General features: G+C 48.0%; 1 protein-coding gene across 5 annotated transcripts in view; it reads right to left on the minus strand.

The window, feature by feature from the left end:
* Window positions 1–1,389: 1,389 nt before the first annotated feature.
* Window positions 1,390–16,518, minus strand: part of LOC143177911 (uncharacterized) — a 70,461-nt gene continuing 55,332 nt past the window's right edge. For 2 of the 5 annotated variants that reach the window (XM_076376223.1, XM_076376225.1), the window contains exons 2-5: window positions 6,995–7,184; window positions 2,919–3,226; window positions 1,876–2,212; window positions 1,390–1,592 (exon numbers count right to left, since the gene is read on the minus strand). In XM_076376223.1, the coding sequence (XP_076232338.1) occupies window positions 1,416–1,592; window positions 1,876–2,212; window positions 2,919–3,226; window positions 6,995–7,184 (1,012 nt within the window). In that variant the 3' untranslated portion in view covers window positions 1,390–1,415. Of the gene's footprint in view, window positions 1,593–1,875; window positions 2,213–2,918; window positions 3,227–6,994; window positions 7,185–7,440; window positions 7,580–8,905; window positions 8,996–15,396; window positions 16,445–16,518 lie in introns of those variants that run through there. The other 3 variants (XM_076376224.1, XM_076376227.1, XM_076376226.1) reach the window with 3 other exon arrangements.

Consider the following 16,518-nt stretch of genomic DNA (forward strand, 5'->3'; position numbering starts at 1 on the left):
AAAGAACATTCTACACAGATTTAAAAGTTACGAACAGGTACCCGCGAGAATTCTTTCTTCTCACATCGATAGAACAACAGAAAGATCGAACGATCATGCGTCCCATCTTTCGAACGTTGCCTCGCGCGCTTCCGTCGATACAGAAAAATTCATTGGAATGCGCGAATTACTGAGCACGAAGTATAGAACAATAAAAAAATATTTAGGCTCGCTTGTCTCACGAACGATTCTACCTACGTCTTACAGTTGCTTCAGAGCTTCCAAAAAATAATTCATTCTGCATTGTATGCTCTCTAACTGCATCGCATAGTACAGACATCCCGTGTCGAACTGAGGGATTCAATGCTTGGGCTAATTGGAACAATAGAATATATTAAATGCTCAGAATATCTCGTGTTTCGTACCGTAACTCTGTGCTATAGTTTAAACAAGACTAGATCAACGTCTCTTTTAATCAAAGTTCCAAGAAATGTGAATTACTCTGAATAGCCCAACCATCGAACCACTGGCTATGTATCCAATGAGGTTTCATATAAAAAACTGGAGAGTGGCACATTTTTCTTAAGAAGCGTAGACGTATGCACTAGACGTGCCCGTTGAACGTTATAAGAAACGAGCGTCTCTCGAAAAAATATCGACTCGCATTATAATGCAGCGAGGAAACGTTTATTTTCGCGCGCAGGCGGTGAAAAGACCGATGGTTGATAATTTGTATAGATACAGCGTTTAGAAAATTGAGCTCAAGCTTCGACGATGCGATCACACTGGTTCCCTCCCCTCCCTACGTTACACATTTTTCTTGAAATCTCATTTGTGTTACGCTACCAACTATGCGCTGTGCCGATCAATACTGGTCGTAATTGACAAAAGGGAATTTTTTTGAACGGTGGAACGCTGCTACCGTCGCGGAACTCTGTGAGGGAGAATAGACAGGATCGGGAGGGTAGTGAGCACGCGTCTCGTCGAAAGGAAGGTAATCGAATTGGCGGTGTTGTGGAAAAACGCGAGAAAAAGGCTGATTGTACGCCAATAGAGTTTGGCAACGCAAGGTTACGTGCAGAAGAGAAGGCGATGGGAGAAGGGAGGCTCGTTTCGAACCCCTGCTTCTTCTCCGCTCTCATTCTCGGCCCGTCTCACGGGTCTGGATCGCGACGATTAATTATTACTAGAGAACGTGGTCGCGTTACACGATAAAATCATTTTATATCACATCACAAGTGTCGAAAATCGTCCGCGTAAAAGGTTCCTAATTAGTCCTCGAGACACTACAGAGTAAATATCACATGGAGCGATGAGAGTTTTCGAATGATAAATACGCCACGCGGGGGTGGCGAACAGCGACAATCGACCCGTCGCGAATACCGCTTGAATCGAACGGTTCCTATGCGTGTACTTTCAGGAGGTATGTCTAGGGTTCAAGCGTACGACTGATCCAACGATATAGCGATCTTGTTCCCCTTCTCGACCCAATTCCTCAGCCGCCCCCTCAGCTCCTCCAGGCTCTTCGACTTCGCCTTGTTTATCCTCTTGTACTTCACGTCTTTTGGCTTTGTGACTGATCTGTGATTGCTCATTACCCTGTTGTACGTGACCTGAAAACCAGAGAGCGATCATTAGAATGCAATTGTGTTTACGGAGACGTTGCTCGTCGCTCAGACAACTCGGTAAGCTTCTCTTGGGAGACAAACAACCATCTTGTGCTGCTTGTGTAACTCGTACGGTATTATGTCTCAACTAAAGAGCGAAGCTTCTACATGTCATACGCGAAGTAGTATGTGCATGGATGTAAATCCTTGGAGAGAAAGATTCGAGATACAAAGCATTCAATTTGGTCGTCCCGCGGAAGAGAAGCGCGGATAAAAGGCAAATCCCAACCTGGGCCTGCTGGCTCTCGTCCCTAGGCCTCTCGCTGGGCGGCGAATCCGCCTCTTGAGCGAGTCTCTCGAAGCTGCCGTAAAGATCCTGCAGCCTGCCTTTTCCATTCCCCAGACTCTTCGCCCGTCTATCCTCGCATTCGGAATTCTCCGTCGATTCGGACGGGTCTTGATTGTTCTCGCTGTCTCCGTCTTCTTCAACCGAGTACACCGTCTCTAGAATCTCTGGTCTCCTCAGGAATCCGTTGCACCGTCGCATCGACGAGTATTTGCTCGAGGGCTCCACCGCGTCCGACACCGACCGAATCACCGTCACGTCGGTGATGTTCGAACGAAACCTGAAACCGAATCGTCAGTTTAGCCGCAATCATCGAAGCTTTACGTTCCAGTCTACTATTTTACTTCACCCCCAGCATCTAGGGTGAAACCTTTTCCGGCGGTCTATCATTTCACGTTCAGAATAATTGCTACTGGGGCTGTCGGAGAATTCTAAATACACCTTGGAGCAAAATTAAAGGACCACTCATTTTTAAAAAAATCGTAGGCTCGCTCGCTGTGCGATTTTTTTCGCAAAGTTACAGCAGCTCAAAGATTAATTATTCTTTTCTTTTAAATTAGTGATTTTTTAATTTCTCCGAGTTGTGCGTATCATCAGAATTGAAGCCATGGAAGGGACGACAAGAGCGCCTGCAGTTACAATCCAGACCTATTTTCCTGTTTCGGTAACCTCTGGATACAGCTGAAAGCATTTCGTTCACCGCGAAAGTTAGAATTTCCCGAAAGTCCGAAACAACGGTTTCGTGTTTCCTTCTGTGTTCCATTAAATAATCCAACACGAGAGTGTGCTCGAACTCTGAGGGCGAAAATCCTGAGGCGTTGTTCGCGGTATAGAGCACCGTGAACCGAAACGAATTTGGGCTACTTAACGTCTGGACAGATACCTAACTTGGTTGACCCCTGGGGACCATCGAAAGCATCGAGTCTAGGGGATTCTAGAAGCGTTGCAGGGAAAAATTAAATATAGTCTGATAGAAGCGTACGTACCTCGGTGGTGCGAGGTCATCGGCAGCCTCTTCGAGAACAACGGCGCTGTCGCTGTCGCCTAGGCTGTCCAATCTATCGAGGGCGTCGCAGGGTGGCGAATCCCTCGTCCCGGTGCTTCTTTCCGCCAATCTGCTCTGCAATTGTCGAATCACCCTCTGTTGTCTGAGGATAATGGACTCTCGTTGCGCCAGGCTAGCCTCGATCTCCTTCTGCTTCCGACAGAGCCTCGACTCGAACAGCAACAGCTGCGAGGACAACGTCCTGAGCTGCTCGGCCTTTTCTCTTGTCAGTCGGGCCACCAGATCCTCCTGGAATTTCGCCATTATCCGATAAGTAGAACCGTCTATTTATTTATTAACGCGAGTGGAGACGCGCAGGTGCTCCATAAATAGACTAGGTTGTTAAAGCAAGCTCCCTTTTTATGGTGCTTTAACGACAAAGGGCTTCAATTTTTAAAGGGCTTAAGCGAACCCTTATTAAGCCTCCCTTCCCTGCAATAGCTAATTATTGATTAATACAATTTCCATAGCGACCGAATGAAAATTTGGAAATTATTATTCGAGCCATTCCATCGAGGGAGACCGACGTAATTAGTAATTTACGGTGGGGGGAGGAGATCACTTTACTCCTCCTCTCAGTCAGGAACGATTGATTACTCGTTAACTAGTTATTGATAGCAAGCGAGTGGGAATTACTCGAGCGATATTTTTTGCAGGGTTCTTTTTGCGCCAACTTGGCGTTCACCGTCGAGTCGATGCACGTTAAATAGCTGTAATAGATGAGGAGAAGCTCAGGGAAGCATCTAAGTGAAGCTGAGATTGTTGGTACACAGGCTCTATTATAGAATTTATGCAGCGAGATGCACGTGTGTACGTTTGTTTCTGCGGCAATTAGTCCAAAGATCGTATCGGTACTCGAGACGCAACTACACCTCTGACTCTAACTGTAATACATCTTCGATCTAACCGTAATTTGGAATTAATTAGGAAAGCTCGAGGGTTTGCACAGGCCACATTACGAGCCGAACAATGGCAGCACGTCTGTTTATTGCGTCTGTGCACACGCAATTAAATCAGCCTAACCACCACTCATGCGAGGTACTCCACGAATAGTAACGTGCAGATCGGCCACTTGATAGCGTGGCTCGAGCTCCTCCTCCAAATATAATATTCGATTCCCGCGAGAATTCCTTTTAATGATTCCATTCATGGGGGACCAGCAGATTCAATATTTTCGCTTCGTTCGAAGGAGGAGCAAAGTGCTTTTAAATTATGAACGCTCAAGCTTTTCCAACAGCTTTCGAGGAGCCTGAGTAGGGTCCGATGTCATGGGAGGGTCTACGATATCATTGCCAAAGTAGCGGCTGTCTGGACGCGATCACCTTCGGGCGACTCTACCGCTTTCCTCGCGAGCGTGATTTATCTTTCAGCGCGCTCTGGAGACGTCTTGTCTATGCTCAAGCTGCAGGAGTTACTCTGGCCTCGATAAATTTCGCAGTGAACGGGATCAAGGTTGAGCTGAACTGGTTTCTTCCATGTATTATGCGAGCGAAATAAGCAGAGATCCTTTCGGAAACCCGAAATCAGAATAATTCAGCGGGATGCTCGAAAAGAGATTAGATGGGGACTCGCTAAAATGCACAGCGATGCGACGTAGCTAACACCGCATTCGCAGACTATTTTTCATCGGCGCGACAATGTTTCCCCTTCCTCTATTCTCTCAGCGAAAAAACGATGAGTGCAGTACTCTTGGCATTGTCTCGCGTAAATGGCAGGGGCGCAAAATGGCCACGTGACGAGCGTAGAGGATTCTTTCGCACTCCTGATGCACGCTATCGTGGAAGGACTACGATCATTTTAGCTTCTATAAGACAGAGCGAACTCCGAGTGCCTGCTTTCCTTTTACTCGACGCCCCCGCGGTACAATCGTTCAAATTTACGGGGAACAAAGGAACGCTCTTCGCGAGAATGACGCTGTCGAATATTCGGCAAATCCTAGGACGTAGCAAAGTCGTCGAGATCGTTTCGAACCGCGACAGCATGAAGCTGACGACCACAGTGGCTGGCGTACTTGTAAGGAAACTTCCGGTGTGGGTTGTTCGCGTGTTTCGCACGCGAGAAGATCGTTGGGCCTAATAACGGGTCATTATATGCCGTAATTAAACGCTTCTTTTGCTACTTACAGTACTTATCCTCCGAGGGGAACCTCTAACTCGCGACAGTCGCGTGCTCGCTGCTGATTATATTGCAAATCATTAAGAACTGGCGGTACAAGACTACACGAGTTTTACTTAGTGGGAATCGTAGCCTATTCTCGCCTCTATAAATGTTCCTTAATGGAGAGTGTCCCGAGATCGGAATAAGACCACTAAAACTTCTGTGAAAGTTCCGTGGACTCCTGCTCTCCAACTGGAGCTTTGCATTCGCTTAATGATCTGAACGAGCGAACAGTCTGATCGAAAAACTCCGCGAAGTAGTTTCTATGATTGAAAAAGACGTGACAGGGAACGAGACTGAAGGATCTCTCGCCTTTTTCCTACCTCGACGGCGATAGACAGCACGTTTCCAGGGCTCTCCTGTGGCATTAATATTAAACAGGCCTTCCGTGGCTGCTTCGTCGCTGGAATCGTGTCCAGCCAATCTACATCGAGACGTTCCTTCGACGTGTTTCACGCTGGGAGCCTTCAAACTTTCAACCTGGAAGACACGGTGCAAAGGACGCGCAGGCTTCTCACCCTGGTGCAATTTTGTGCCAATACTCGGCTCGACGAGTACACGACGAGCGTAACGAAGTTCAAGCTGAAGCTGAGAAGGATTTCCACCTCGTAAATACCAATTTAGTGGAACTCTACATGCACCTAAGCTCTGTGCACCCTCTCGGGGTATAACCTAGCCAGAGAAAAGGAATGAAGAAGTGACTCGGCGGAAGAAAAATGGTGCTCCATTTGTCAGCCACGCGTTTTGTCTCCCAGGACAATAAATCCGCGGATTTATCGCCGCATGTTTATCCCCGATTTCGCTCCAGTTCCCCTTCCCTCGATGCGACCGTTTCCCCCGCTTCTCCCGCCAGTTTCAGTCAGTTTGCCACGCAGGACCACCGTTTATTAAATGAATTAATTAGCGAAAAGCAGCAAATGAACCGTCTGTCTGGCGCTAACACAATCGACGCTGGACGAGTTTCGATGAAGGCCCGAGGTGAGGCTCTCTTGTTCCCGTTTTTATCACGCTCGCAGGACTCGTTCGAACGCAGAATGGAAGCAGCCTCGTCATCTGCCGCATTGTCTTCGTTTCGATTCACGTCCATGCTCGCGCGCATTTATTATCCTCGCAGCGCGTTTAATCAGCCAACGCGGTCGCGTTTCGCAACTGTATACGACAATGTATATCGATCGCGCCGAAATACGGATCAAGAACTCTGAGGGAAGGGGCAATCGGTCCTCCGATAAGCTTGCAATTTACCTCGTGGAAAACGCCGCTATCCGTATGCAAATGTAATGAGCCGCGACGATGCACGTTCCCGTAGTTTCCTCGCTCCCTCCGGACTGTGACAGGAATCGAGGCGAGTTCTCGCGAGGAAACCACTAGAGCAAACGCGGAATGAAGCGCTTCGGTACGTGGCCTTGTTTCCGAGAAAAACGACGCCAAAAATGGCAGAGATTCGACAGACGATAAGCGTGTCCCTGGCGTTTTGCTCCTCGATGTCGTTTATTTCGAGGAGCCAGAAAGGTATGGGAAACCCTGCAACGGTTCTCGCGCGAAGGATCGACCTATTTCGCTTTGCACCCTCGGTTTCCGGTGCTCCGAGGCGATTCGAGACACAGCTAAGCGGTGGAGTTTTTTCGCGAACGCGACGCGCCGATTGCCAGCAGTCACGCGAAGTCAGGAGCGAAACAGTCGAGCGTCACGAGACCGTCTGGCCTGTCCCGGAAGCGCGGCCTCTCCTCTTCAAAGTTTTACTAGATAATGGGTTTAATCAACGGGCAGAGGGGACCCGAAGTAGAAGCAGCCGGCTGGTAATTACAGATACGTCTTCTTTCCTTCCCCTTTTCGGTTAACGATAGAGGAGAGAGTGCTTACCTGCAATTTCAGGGTCCTCCGCCAGGCGAGCATCTGATGCGCCTGTGCCCTCTGCCTCGCTCGAAGAGCCGCTATCACCGTCTTCGCCTCCTCCAGCGACGTCACCTCCAGCTCGGTGCCATCTTTCGACAGTTCGTTCCCTCTTCCCTCCGTCGCCAGCGGGCAACTGTCCATCGACGTCTCGTCGAAGCTGCAATCAGAAGAGTCGGTTTAGCGTCTCCGCTTTCGCCCCTTATCGAACTTCGACTATACCGCGAGACGATGCTCGGATAGGCGAACAAAACGCCGATTATCCAAAGCAATGCCGGATGATGGAAAGATCGATATCGCGTGTTACGTTCGAGAGAAGCTTGCAAGCGTTCTGAGAGTAGAAAGAGTAGAGCGAGTTTGTAAAGTACTTAAACGCTGGGAATCGGGGACCAAGAATGTTCTTTTATTGCGTATACCGTGACAGGATCGGCGAACGCGATGTACAGGGTGACTCAGATTTTTTCTTTATACTGTGCCAGAGCAGATGAAACGATCCAGTAATTACTGCGGAGAGGAAACACCATTCGAAGGGACGTAAAATTCACTCTTTCCTCGCGCTGTTTACCGTATCCTTCCATCTCGTCGCCCTATACTCTCTCCGCTCGCAATACACAGGGCCAATAAAACTGCGAGTGGTTCAAGAGTATCTTGTGTGCTCGGTGCAAATATCCTTTCGCTCGGTCGAGCTGCCGGACAATCGACGTTTCGCCGCAACTAGAAATCGCTAAATATCGCGGGACGAGCGTCTGCTGGTGGATGGTTCGATCGGGGAGCTCTGCCTCGAGAATCCCGCTCCTCCAGTTGAGCGAACGAAAAGGAGATGGCCATTTGAAAGCGAATCCGACTCAGCTCGTTTTATTCGCGCGCTCGGAGACGCGAGGAGGACGAGTGAAACGTAGGAAGAACCGCAAGGATCCACCGCAAGCGCCGCGCAGCAAGCCGAGCGTATTGAATGTCTGCGAGGCGGTTCGAGACCTGTCGCTGCGGAACTTCCGTGGCTTTTGCGATCCTAGACTCTGGTTGGTCCGCGTCGCCTCGTAAATTCGCATCCACAACGTGCCCTGGTCGCTCCCCTTTAGCCTTTTATCGCAATTCCTTCCGGTGATTTATAGGCGACTTTACTCACTGCGTCTACGCGCGGTCTTCCTCCTTTTCAACGAGTATCATTTTTCGAATATTGATGTCACCGAGGGGGCTATTATTCGTAGGAAGATTTCAATTGCTGTTCGAGCAGCTGTTGTTGAGGCGATTTGTTTGGCCGCAGTCAATATTTCAGCGGTTTCAAAACACGGTTCGCTGGTAGCACTTGCTTTTCCACATCCCCTGAACTACGAAGAGTCGACAGACATAAGTTATTGCTCCATTCGTGAGGAATTTACTGTATTAGAAGATTCGAACTCGATTCCCAAGTTTTACACGCGTCAATTTTATCCCCCTTCAGGGTCAATTCGTTTGGCACAAGAATTTCCGCGTGCGCCTCAGAAATTCGTTCTCGCTAAGGCGGAAAATACGACTTAATATTGCCCGAGAAAATTTAAATGAACCGTATGAAATATACGAGCAACTAGGACCACCCAGTCGTATTATGCATACACTTTATTCGCCAATTCATATCCGAGATATACGCGCGCGAAGTGGTCGCGGGATTTCGGGGCACAGAATCGATAGGACGCCGACGCCGACGACGCGACGCGGCACGGCACGAAACTCCCCTGCATCGGGGCAGGGTAACGTTTCATTTACAATTTCGAGGGACGATTTGCATAACACAGCTGCACGAGGTATTTACGGAAAGCGACTGTTTTTCTGCACGCGACCGCCCTCCAGTCCGTTTGCTAATTAAGTTGGAATAAATTATGCATGAGTCACCGACTGACTCACCGACTAGCCACGCTTGACGTTTCCTTCTCGCCACGGGACGATCGTGCCACAGGCTTAGCTGTTTCGCACCCCTTAGCGATCCAAGAAAAATCAATCGATCGACGCCCTCCGCCTGGTCTTCAACTTGGAAGAGGCTATGTTTATTTACTAAACGCCCTCTTCGTCGAACACTTTATTTCCATATTTACGAGGCAGTTGCCAGGCACAATATCGACAAACTTCCAGCCATTCGTCGATCAATCTATCATGCAGACCCGGTGGAAGCGACGGAGTGAACTTCAGCGGTATGAAACCCCGAGTGCCACCGAACGCGCCAGTCGAAGCCAGAGGCCATAAATTAATAATTAATAGCCTCTCGATCTTCGGATGAAATGGTTTGAACGGTTGCCCAAGAACACTCCGACCTGCACCTCTAAATCCAGCTACACGCTATTCCATTATCAGGAGTATCCCCGATCATTGCCATCATATTAAGGCAAATTTCAATTTCTCATCCATAGTGAAAAGCGTAACTTTACTTTTGATGGTACAAATGTCCCGTCACTATCAGCAATTTTCTCGAGTACACCAGAGCCTGGCAATTTTCATTATCTGTCGTTCCTCGCGCACCTAGGGGCCATTTCCCAGCAAATACATAAATAATCCGACAGTTTGACGCGCGGTCACCTGTGACCATTAACCACCGAGGGTCGGAAAGCCAGCAAACAAAGTCGTTTCTCAGTCAGCAGCCCCAACGACTCCATAATTCCCGCTGAAACTGTCCTCGGTGGTCGCGTGTATCGCGCGAATTTCCGTACCAGTTTACGAGCCCACCAGCCACCCCTTGCGATTCCTGGAAATCCTTTGCAATTAAGCCGACAATGCGCCTGGCCAGCCTGTTTCTTGCGCCACCCCCTCTGTTCTGCGGCCATGGGGGCTGATACGCTGCTGACGCGGCGTCGTTCTGCATAGCTCGTCAACCGAATGCGACACATGTGCAGGCAGCCCCCGCAAGAAGCAGGAATAATGGTCGATAGGAATGACGTTCAGGTGCAATCGAACGGAGCCCGCAGGAAACGGATTCCCCTCGAGCTGCTTTCACCTGCGCGCTTCAGAATTACTAGCTGATACGACACTTTACGCTTCAGTGCTGTCTTTGTCCTTTCCTGGCGAATCGAGGGTTCTTTAGTCGAGAATATTACGAGTTGTATTAAAATTCGTGGGTGGTAGGTGAAGAGGGTTGGAGGCACTGGAGGCACTGGAGGCACTGGAGGCGCTCTCTTTATAGCTTCTCTGTTGGAGTACTCTTCCAAGATTTTCGAACTGTATTATCTGCCTCGGCTATCGATCAAGCATATATACCCAATGAAAGAAGAATGAGAAGGCAGTAAAATTTGACCAGTCCTCTCGAGCACCTAAAGTGTATTACTCAGACATAAGTTAACAGGGGAGCTTCGATTTCCTGGAGAAAAAGGAGTTCGTGGACTGGTACGATTCATCACCGGATATCTAGCCGATAACGTGGTCGTCGCTGCGCCAGCGGCGAGGGAAATATATTAGACTGACAGGTGGTGGCAATAAAGGTAGTCGAGTGGCGTGTAGCGTGGCCGCAGATGGCGTTTGGCTGCCGTCGAGACCAGGGTATTTTTGCAATTTAAAAATTGTCTAAATCCTCAGTCACGTCGCCAACTTTGCGGCAATCAGGAGAGGCAAAGTTGCGGTCTCCTAATTGACGCGATGCAGACCACAGGAAATTGACAAAAGCGACGGGTCACGTCGCGAAATTTAATTGTAAAGAAAATACGCGGAAGCGTTGTCCAATCGCGCTGCTCCTGAATGCGCAGCTGCTTTCCACGAAAAAGCAGCGTTACGTTTCATAATTTATTGGCCAGCGCGCGCGAAGCAATGGCAAAATTAATCTAGACCGTCTCTCCCAGGACGATTATATGAAAATTAAACTTGTCTCCACTGGATAATGGATTAGTCCTCCAGTTTTTCGTTCAACTACGTTTGCCCACTGAACTGCAAGGCAGCAATGAAATCCGCTCGACAACTATGAAAACAGCTTCGAAAATAACGAGTGCTTTGCCCAGCGATATAGTCGCGTAATCGAATAATCCTCTAACTACTTTGAGTAGAGTAACTCTCGATCAGACTCTGGCGCTATCCTCAAGCGACTCCCTTTGGCGACACGGTATCGCGCCTAAACGTGCACGGAACTTTCGACGACCTACAAAACCGTCAAAAAACGTCTCGCGAACGGGTAACAGTAAATTACTCCCACGGCACTTTGTAATTGGAACACCAATGGACGCCAGGAGTCGACGAGAACTAACAAAAATTTTCATTCAGTATACGAGAAATGGGAAACGCTTTGTTGGCTCGGAAACTCGTTCGAAACGGCAGCCAGGAGCGTTTCGGGTATCCCGAGGCAACGGGGAGCAAACGTGCGCGATTTTCCAGAAAAGTCGAGACCACAGAAATTATGATTCTGATTTAGAAATTATGATTTAACAGCGAACGAGGGTACGAGGAATGCAATTTCTGAGGGAAGCGTTAATGCAGGCAGCAGAGCCCCGAAAATGATTGGCTGTTTGATCACCCAAAGCTTCGGGTAATTTCGGTACCCCGAAATAATAACGCCAGATGAGGCAAGTATGAAAGCCAGCGGTACGTAGTCCGTGCTTTTTCTTCTAAAAATATTAACGAGTCCCTGCAGCATTATCACAGCTACATTATCATCTTAATCGGCGCGGTAAGTCTCTCCAGAGCGTTGCATGTAATTAAGGTTAATAGATTCGTGTCGCGCGCGAGGGCGGAACGGAACAACGCTGCCGTGTAGGGAAAACGGTGAACAGAGGCCGAGAAAACAGCGAAGCACGTATCGCGAAAATAACCACTTACAGGGGAATAAATTATCTGCATAATTTTCACAGTGCAGCTCGATATCAGCGAGCCAGGATCCGTTATAACGACATTGTTGGCCATCAAAGAGCGGCGGCTTTTAATCTTGCCCGATACGAGCGTGGAGCAAGGTGGAAAGTTGATTGGTTCGGCGCGCTGAAGGGGTCCGTTCCCGTTTATGGGCAAACAAATGGACGAATTGCACAGGTGCGAGTCGGGCAGCCGTACCGAACGGTACCGCAGACGTTTCGCCAATGCTTGCAGCTGGCCTTCGTAACACGTTGCACGTTCGGCGATTCGAGGAACGTTAACGTTTAATATCCCTCGGCAAATTGGCGATCGGGAAAGGCGGGCGGGCGAATTCGTGCAATAAGGGCAGGGCCGTCAAAAGTTGGCTGGTTCTCGAAATGGTCGGGACAAATATAACCCGAAAGATCGATTCACCTGGTCGTGATGATCGTCCCGAGAGCGAGTGGCTGCCGCGAAGCAGTTCCTTCGCAACCGCCGATGGCCAATCCTCGGGAACGTCTTCAGCGACTAGTAATTTCGAAAGACCACAATGTTGCGTGTACATGGAGGAATGCGGGTTGCTCGATCGCCGATGACTTGTTCTGGCGGTCTGCACATCGCTCGTCAATTTTGCATAATTTCTAGAATGGCTGCTCTTCTGCCGGAAACGCTCCTGTCGTTTGTTATTCCCGCGAAGGCTCTCTAAAAAGGGGTCTGGCTACGATTGCGATTATCGTGATTACAGAGGTCGGTCGGGAACGTCCCACAAGTCAGCTCTGAGAAGAACACGCTTCGAGTTAATTTATCGTCTCGATTGACCTCGATCTCCCTCGCCCCCTGATCCATTACTGTTACGATGGTACTCCCACAGTTTTGGTCATGACCACTCTTCGGTGGGACCCCTTCCTCGAGATAGATTTCGTCGAGATTAAAGTGGCTTTGAAACACGGTTTCATTTGTTCGATTGTCGGAGAATCGTGGCAAAGCTAGGCAAAGGATTCTATTCTCGCAGCTCACGGTGGGAGTTCTGCGATGCACGTATGCAAAGGATTGTTGAGAAACAATCGGTGCATTAGAAGCAAATTGACTCAAGCTCGGGCAACTTTAATGGCAAGAGGCTGAAATGACCGATCGGCTGAGTCAACTATTCGTAGTTCTAGCTTCCGTTTTTGGTCACGAAAACGCGGAGCGAGGTAGCAGTCGATAAATAAATCACCGTCTAAATCTATCCTCGAAATCTTGCTCCGAAAGGCAGCACGCGCGGTCTCTTAATAGAACATCGTATTTGCGGAGCTCGAGCGCTTCAAAGCTTCACTGATCCCTGCAGTTCGGATGTCGAATCAATCGCGAGCCACGACAGCTGGAGCACTGTTCGGTGTATTTTGGGAGATCAATCCGTCATATCGAGGCTTCACACTCGAGGCTACACGTATTTACAGTCGAGTAACAGTGTTCTCGTTAATGCGAGCGGTAAACGAGCAGAAGAGGTGATTCCAATTGTCATTAGCGGGTCTCTCGACCGTTTGACCCCTCGATCGTCGCCACCTTGATGGCTAATTTTCATTGCCCCGACGCTACAGCGTTTCTGAACCTGGGTGCATCTTCGATTTTCGATCAAACGATACGTTCTGTGCTCCGAGGGCGAAAGCCAATAACATTCCATGGCGACACGAGCCTCCGAGCACTATAGGGGGAACGTTTATCGATTCTGAATGAAACACATTGGCTCGGTGCATTCGATAGTCTCGAGAGGAATTAAAGAATTTGGCTGTCTTCGGCGGGAATTTAGTTATAATCGACCCTGGTTGGAATCCCTTGGCGATATAAGATCGGCTAGCCAGGACTTTGAGACACCTCGAAATATTGGACGCTCTAAATTGCTGCATAAAGTGGGGATACAGGAGAATCCCTGGGCTCGATAAAAAGAAGTAACAAACTGCAAATACGAGAAATAGCAGGGCTATGACTCCTACCTTTAAGTCTAAATTATCGACGAATACACGATGCACGGTATCGCAATATTTTTAGAACTCAGAAGTTCCTGGAGTCGTAGTTTTATGGAGGATGATCCAGAAAGATTGCTCGAAAGCTTAACTAGGGAATATTTTTGTAAACGTAAAAGAGTATAGAATTCATAAAAAAAGGTTGAAGCTTTAGATAAATCGGGAAAAGGATTACCGTTTACAGCCTCTGCGCGAAAGGGGCGTCAGCCATGTTTAATAATTTAGTGAATCAATTTGCCAAATTAACCAGTGCCCAGCGTCGACGAGGATTATTAAAGCAAAGCGATACGAATGTGCAAACGGAGCAAAACCATTTTTACAGATGAAATTCCAGGGCTTTGTCGATCGACTCTGTGTAACACCATACCCTCGACAAGCCGTAAAAGTATCAATCACCTTTCCTGTATATCATTTCCACCAGAATTTCACAATTATTCAATGCACACAACCCCGTTAATTATAATTTAATCACTTCCCATTGCGACGGGCCAGCGAACGGAATAATGAATAACGGGACTGCCGGGAAAATTGGTTTACAAGAAATTATTCGCGGGAAATATATTTCTCGGAGACTCGAATCTTTCAACCGAGAGAATCCATTTGCCAATAATAATTTGTCTCGGCTGATATTCCAGGTAAATGTCCCCATTAGCTACCGTGTCTTCTTTGCCGATCAATGGTTTTATTTTCTCTATTAAAAGAAAGAAAGGAACGTTTTGCATTGGGAAAAATAGCTAAGCACCGATATTCGTAGCATTACTACCTATCAACTTATTCCTGACTCCCTTATTATTAAATTTATCGATGAATTTAACGAAGCTGAAGTCGTGACAGTATTCATTAATCAAAAGTTTATCGGATCGTAAACTGAGTTACTTAGATTAATAGGGAAATGCTATTAAGGAAATAAGTGGCGAAGACTCGAACTAAAATGGCAAAGGACAGTGATGGGTCGGTAGGAGAAAAAAGTCCTGTCGCGGTAAAAAGTAAATTTAATCGGAAGCCTGGAAAAAATGCACGCTTCCGATAACTCGTATTTCATGATAATTCTTCTTACGCGTTAATGGAAAATATGCGTTTGTTTTTTAGCTCGAATGACGTTCATTTACCTCGTGCACGGTAATTGCAACAATGACGCCCGCGTTTGTTAACGCGCTGCACGAAAATGCGCCTGGGAAAGTATTTCAAGCTCGATCTATCAATTATAACGACTCGCGCCGAGGTACACGAGAAATCAATAGCGCTCGATCACCGCGCTCGTGTTGTGCTGTGAAGAAGCGTCGAATTTTCCCAACATCTGATTCCCAGTTAAATTAATATCTCTCGATGCGCGAGGCTACATTTTCATTCAATTAAATCGCGGGTCATTAACGGTTCAAAGCAACCAACTTCGTTGCGCCCGATTTAAAGATAGGGTGGAAAATATCCTGAAAACGGAGGTATCAAAGGCAGTACATGAAAGCGAGGATTGAAAAAAAACTGAGACGAGTAAAAATTGCTTGCCAAAAGCAAAAGCATGGGTAAATGGTTATTGCGTGATTAATATTCGCAAAATGCACGGCTCCCGCTGAATCATAATTTAGCAATTTAAGTCACCTCTTGCATGATTGCAACTGCTGAAGTTATGGAAGATGTGAATCAGGTTCCCCAACGCGAAAGAGTGTTCACGCGAACAGCCAACCCTCCCTCTGTAGATTGGTTCAGTCTTCGCCCCCTACCTGAGCTTCGTTTACCTCTTTAGCCCCCCTGGAAAACATTTGCTTTTCTTATTCGGCTTCACCATCGACTTCCATCGGCAACACTTACTCGAGGGCCCTCCACTGCGCTATTCCACCCTGCCCCGACTAATTCCATTAGACGCTTGGCTTCTCTCTTAATCGACCGCCCTCTGCTCGTTTCCAAACGCAAACGTGGACCTTTACCTCCTGTTTGTTCACTGTTCCTCTTTTTTACCCTCTAGTCCGAGGCACGGATACCACAAACCGACTACTCTCGGGTCACGATTCGAGGGTAACGCCAATAGGCCAAGAGGTTTATCTTTGATATCGAGCTACGCAAAGGAAATCGGTTATAGAAAGGCAGCAGGAGTCGGTGACCCTTTTCGGGCGCTGTTTGCTTCCCTTTTCGCCTCGCAGCGAGGAAAAATCAATCGAAGGTAAATATTTAGCTCCCTGATTTGTAGATCGTTAGTGTCCCTGCGTGCATCGCAAACAGTGTAGAAAAACAAAGCTCAAACCCAGAGAAAACTTAGATAAAGACTTTTTCGACTCTCCTGACTCGACTTCACAGTCGCATGACTGCAGACTCGAAGTTGTTTTATCGTGTTACTAGAATATTTCCAGCTCGACGGGCTGAGTATTTTCGTTCACCTCTTCCCCAAACGAGACCCAAAATCCATGCAAATATTTATGGAGAACGCGCGAGAATTGAAGGAATAGACCGCGGTCGGTTGGTTCACTCGGTTCCATCAATCTAGAGTCAAGCGAGAAGCTAGGGACGCGTTAAACGCTCTCGTTGAGCAATTCCTTTCGATAGTAATAGCGCGAGCGAGACCGCGGAGATTAATGGAAAGCGAACGCGCGCGGCGTGGATGTAAAACGAGCTGCTAGAGACGCGCGGAAGCGTTAGCCCTCTCTAACAGGACTTTGCAATTATCCTTGGCGAGGAGTGGGGCTGGACTAGCGCGCGGATAAGGGAGCTGAGTGGAAACATCGACTA

The sequence above is a fragment of the Calliopsis andreniformis genome, chromosome 4 (genome assembly GCF_051401765.1).
Source record: "Calliopsis andreniformis isolate RMS-2024a chromosome 4, iyCalAndr_principal, whole genome shotgun sequence".
Classification (NCBI taxonomy): Eukaryota; Metazoa; Arthropoda; class Insecta; order Hymenoptera; family Andrenidae; genus Calliopsis; species Calliopsis andreniformis.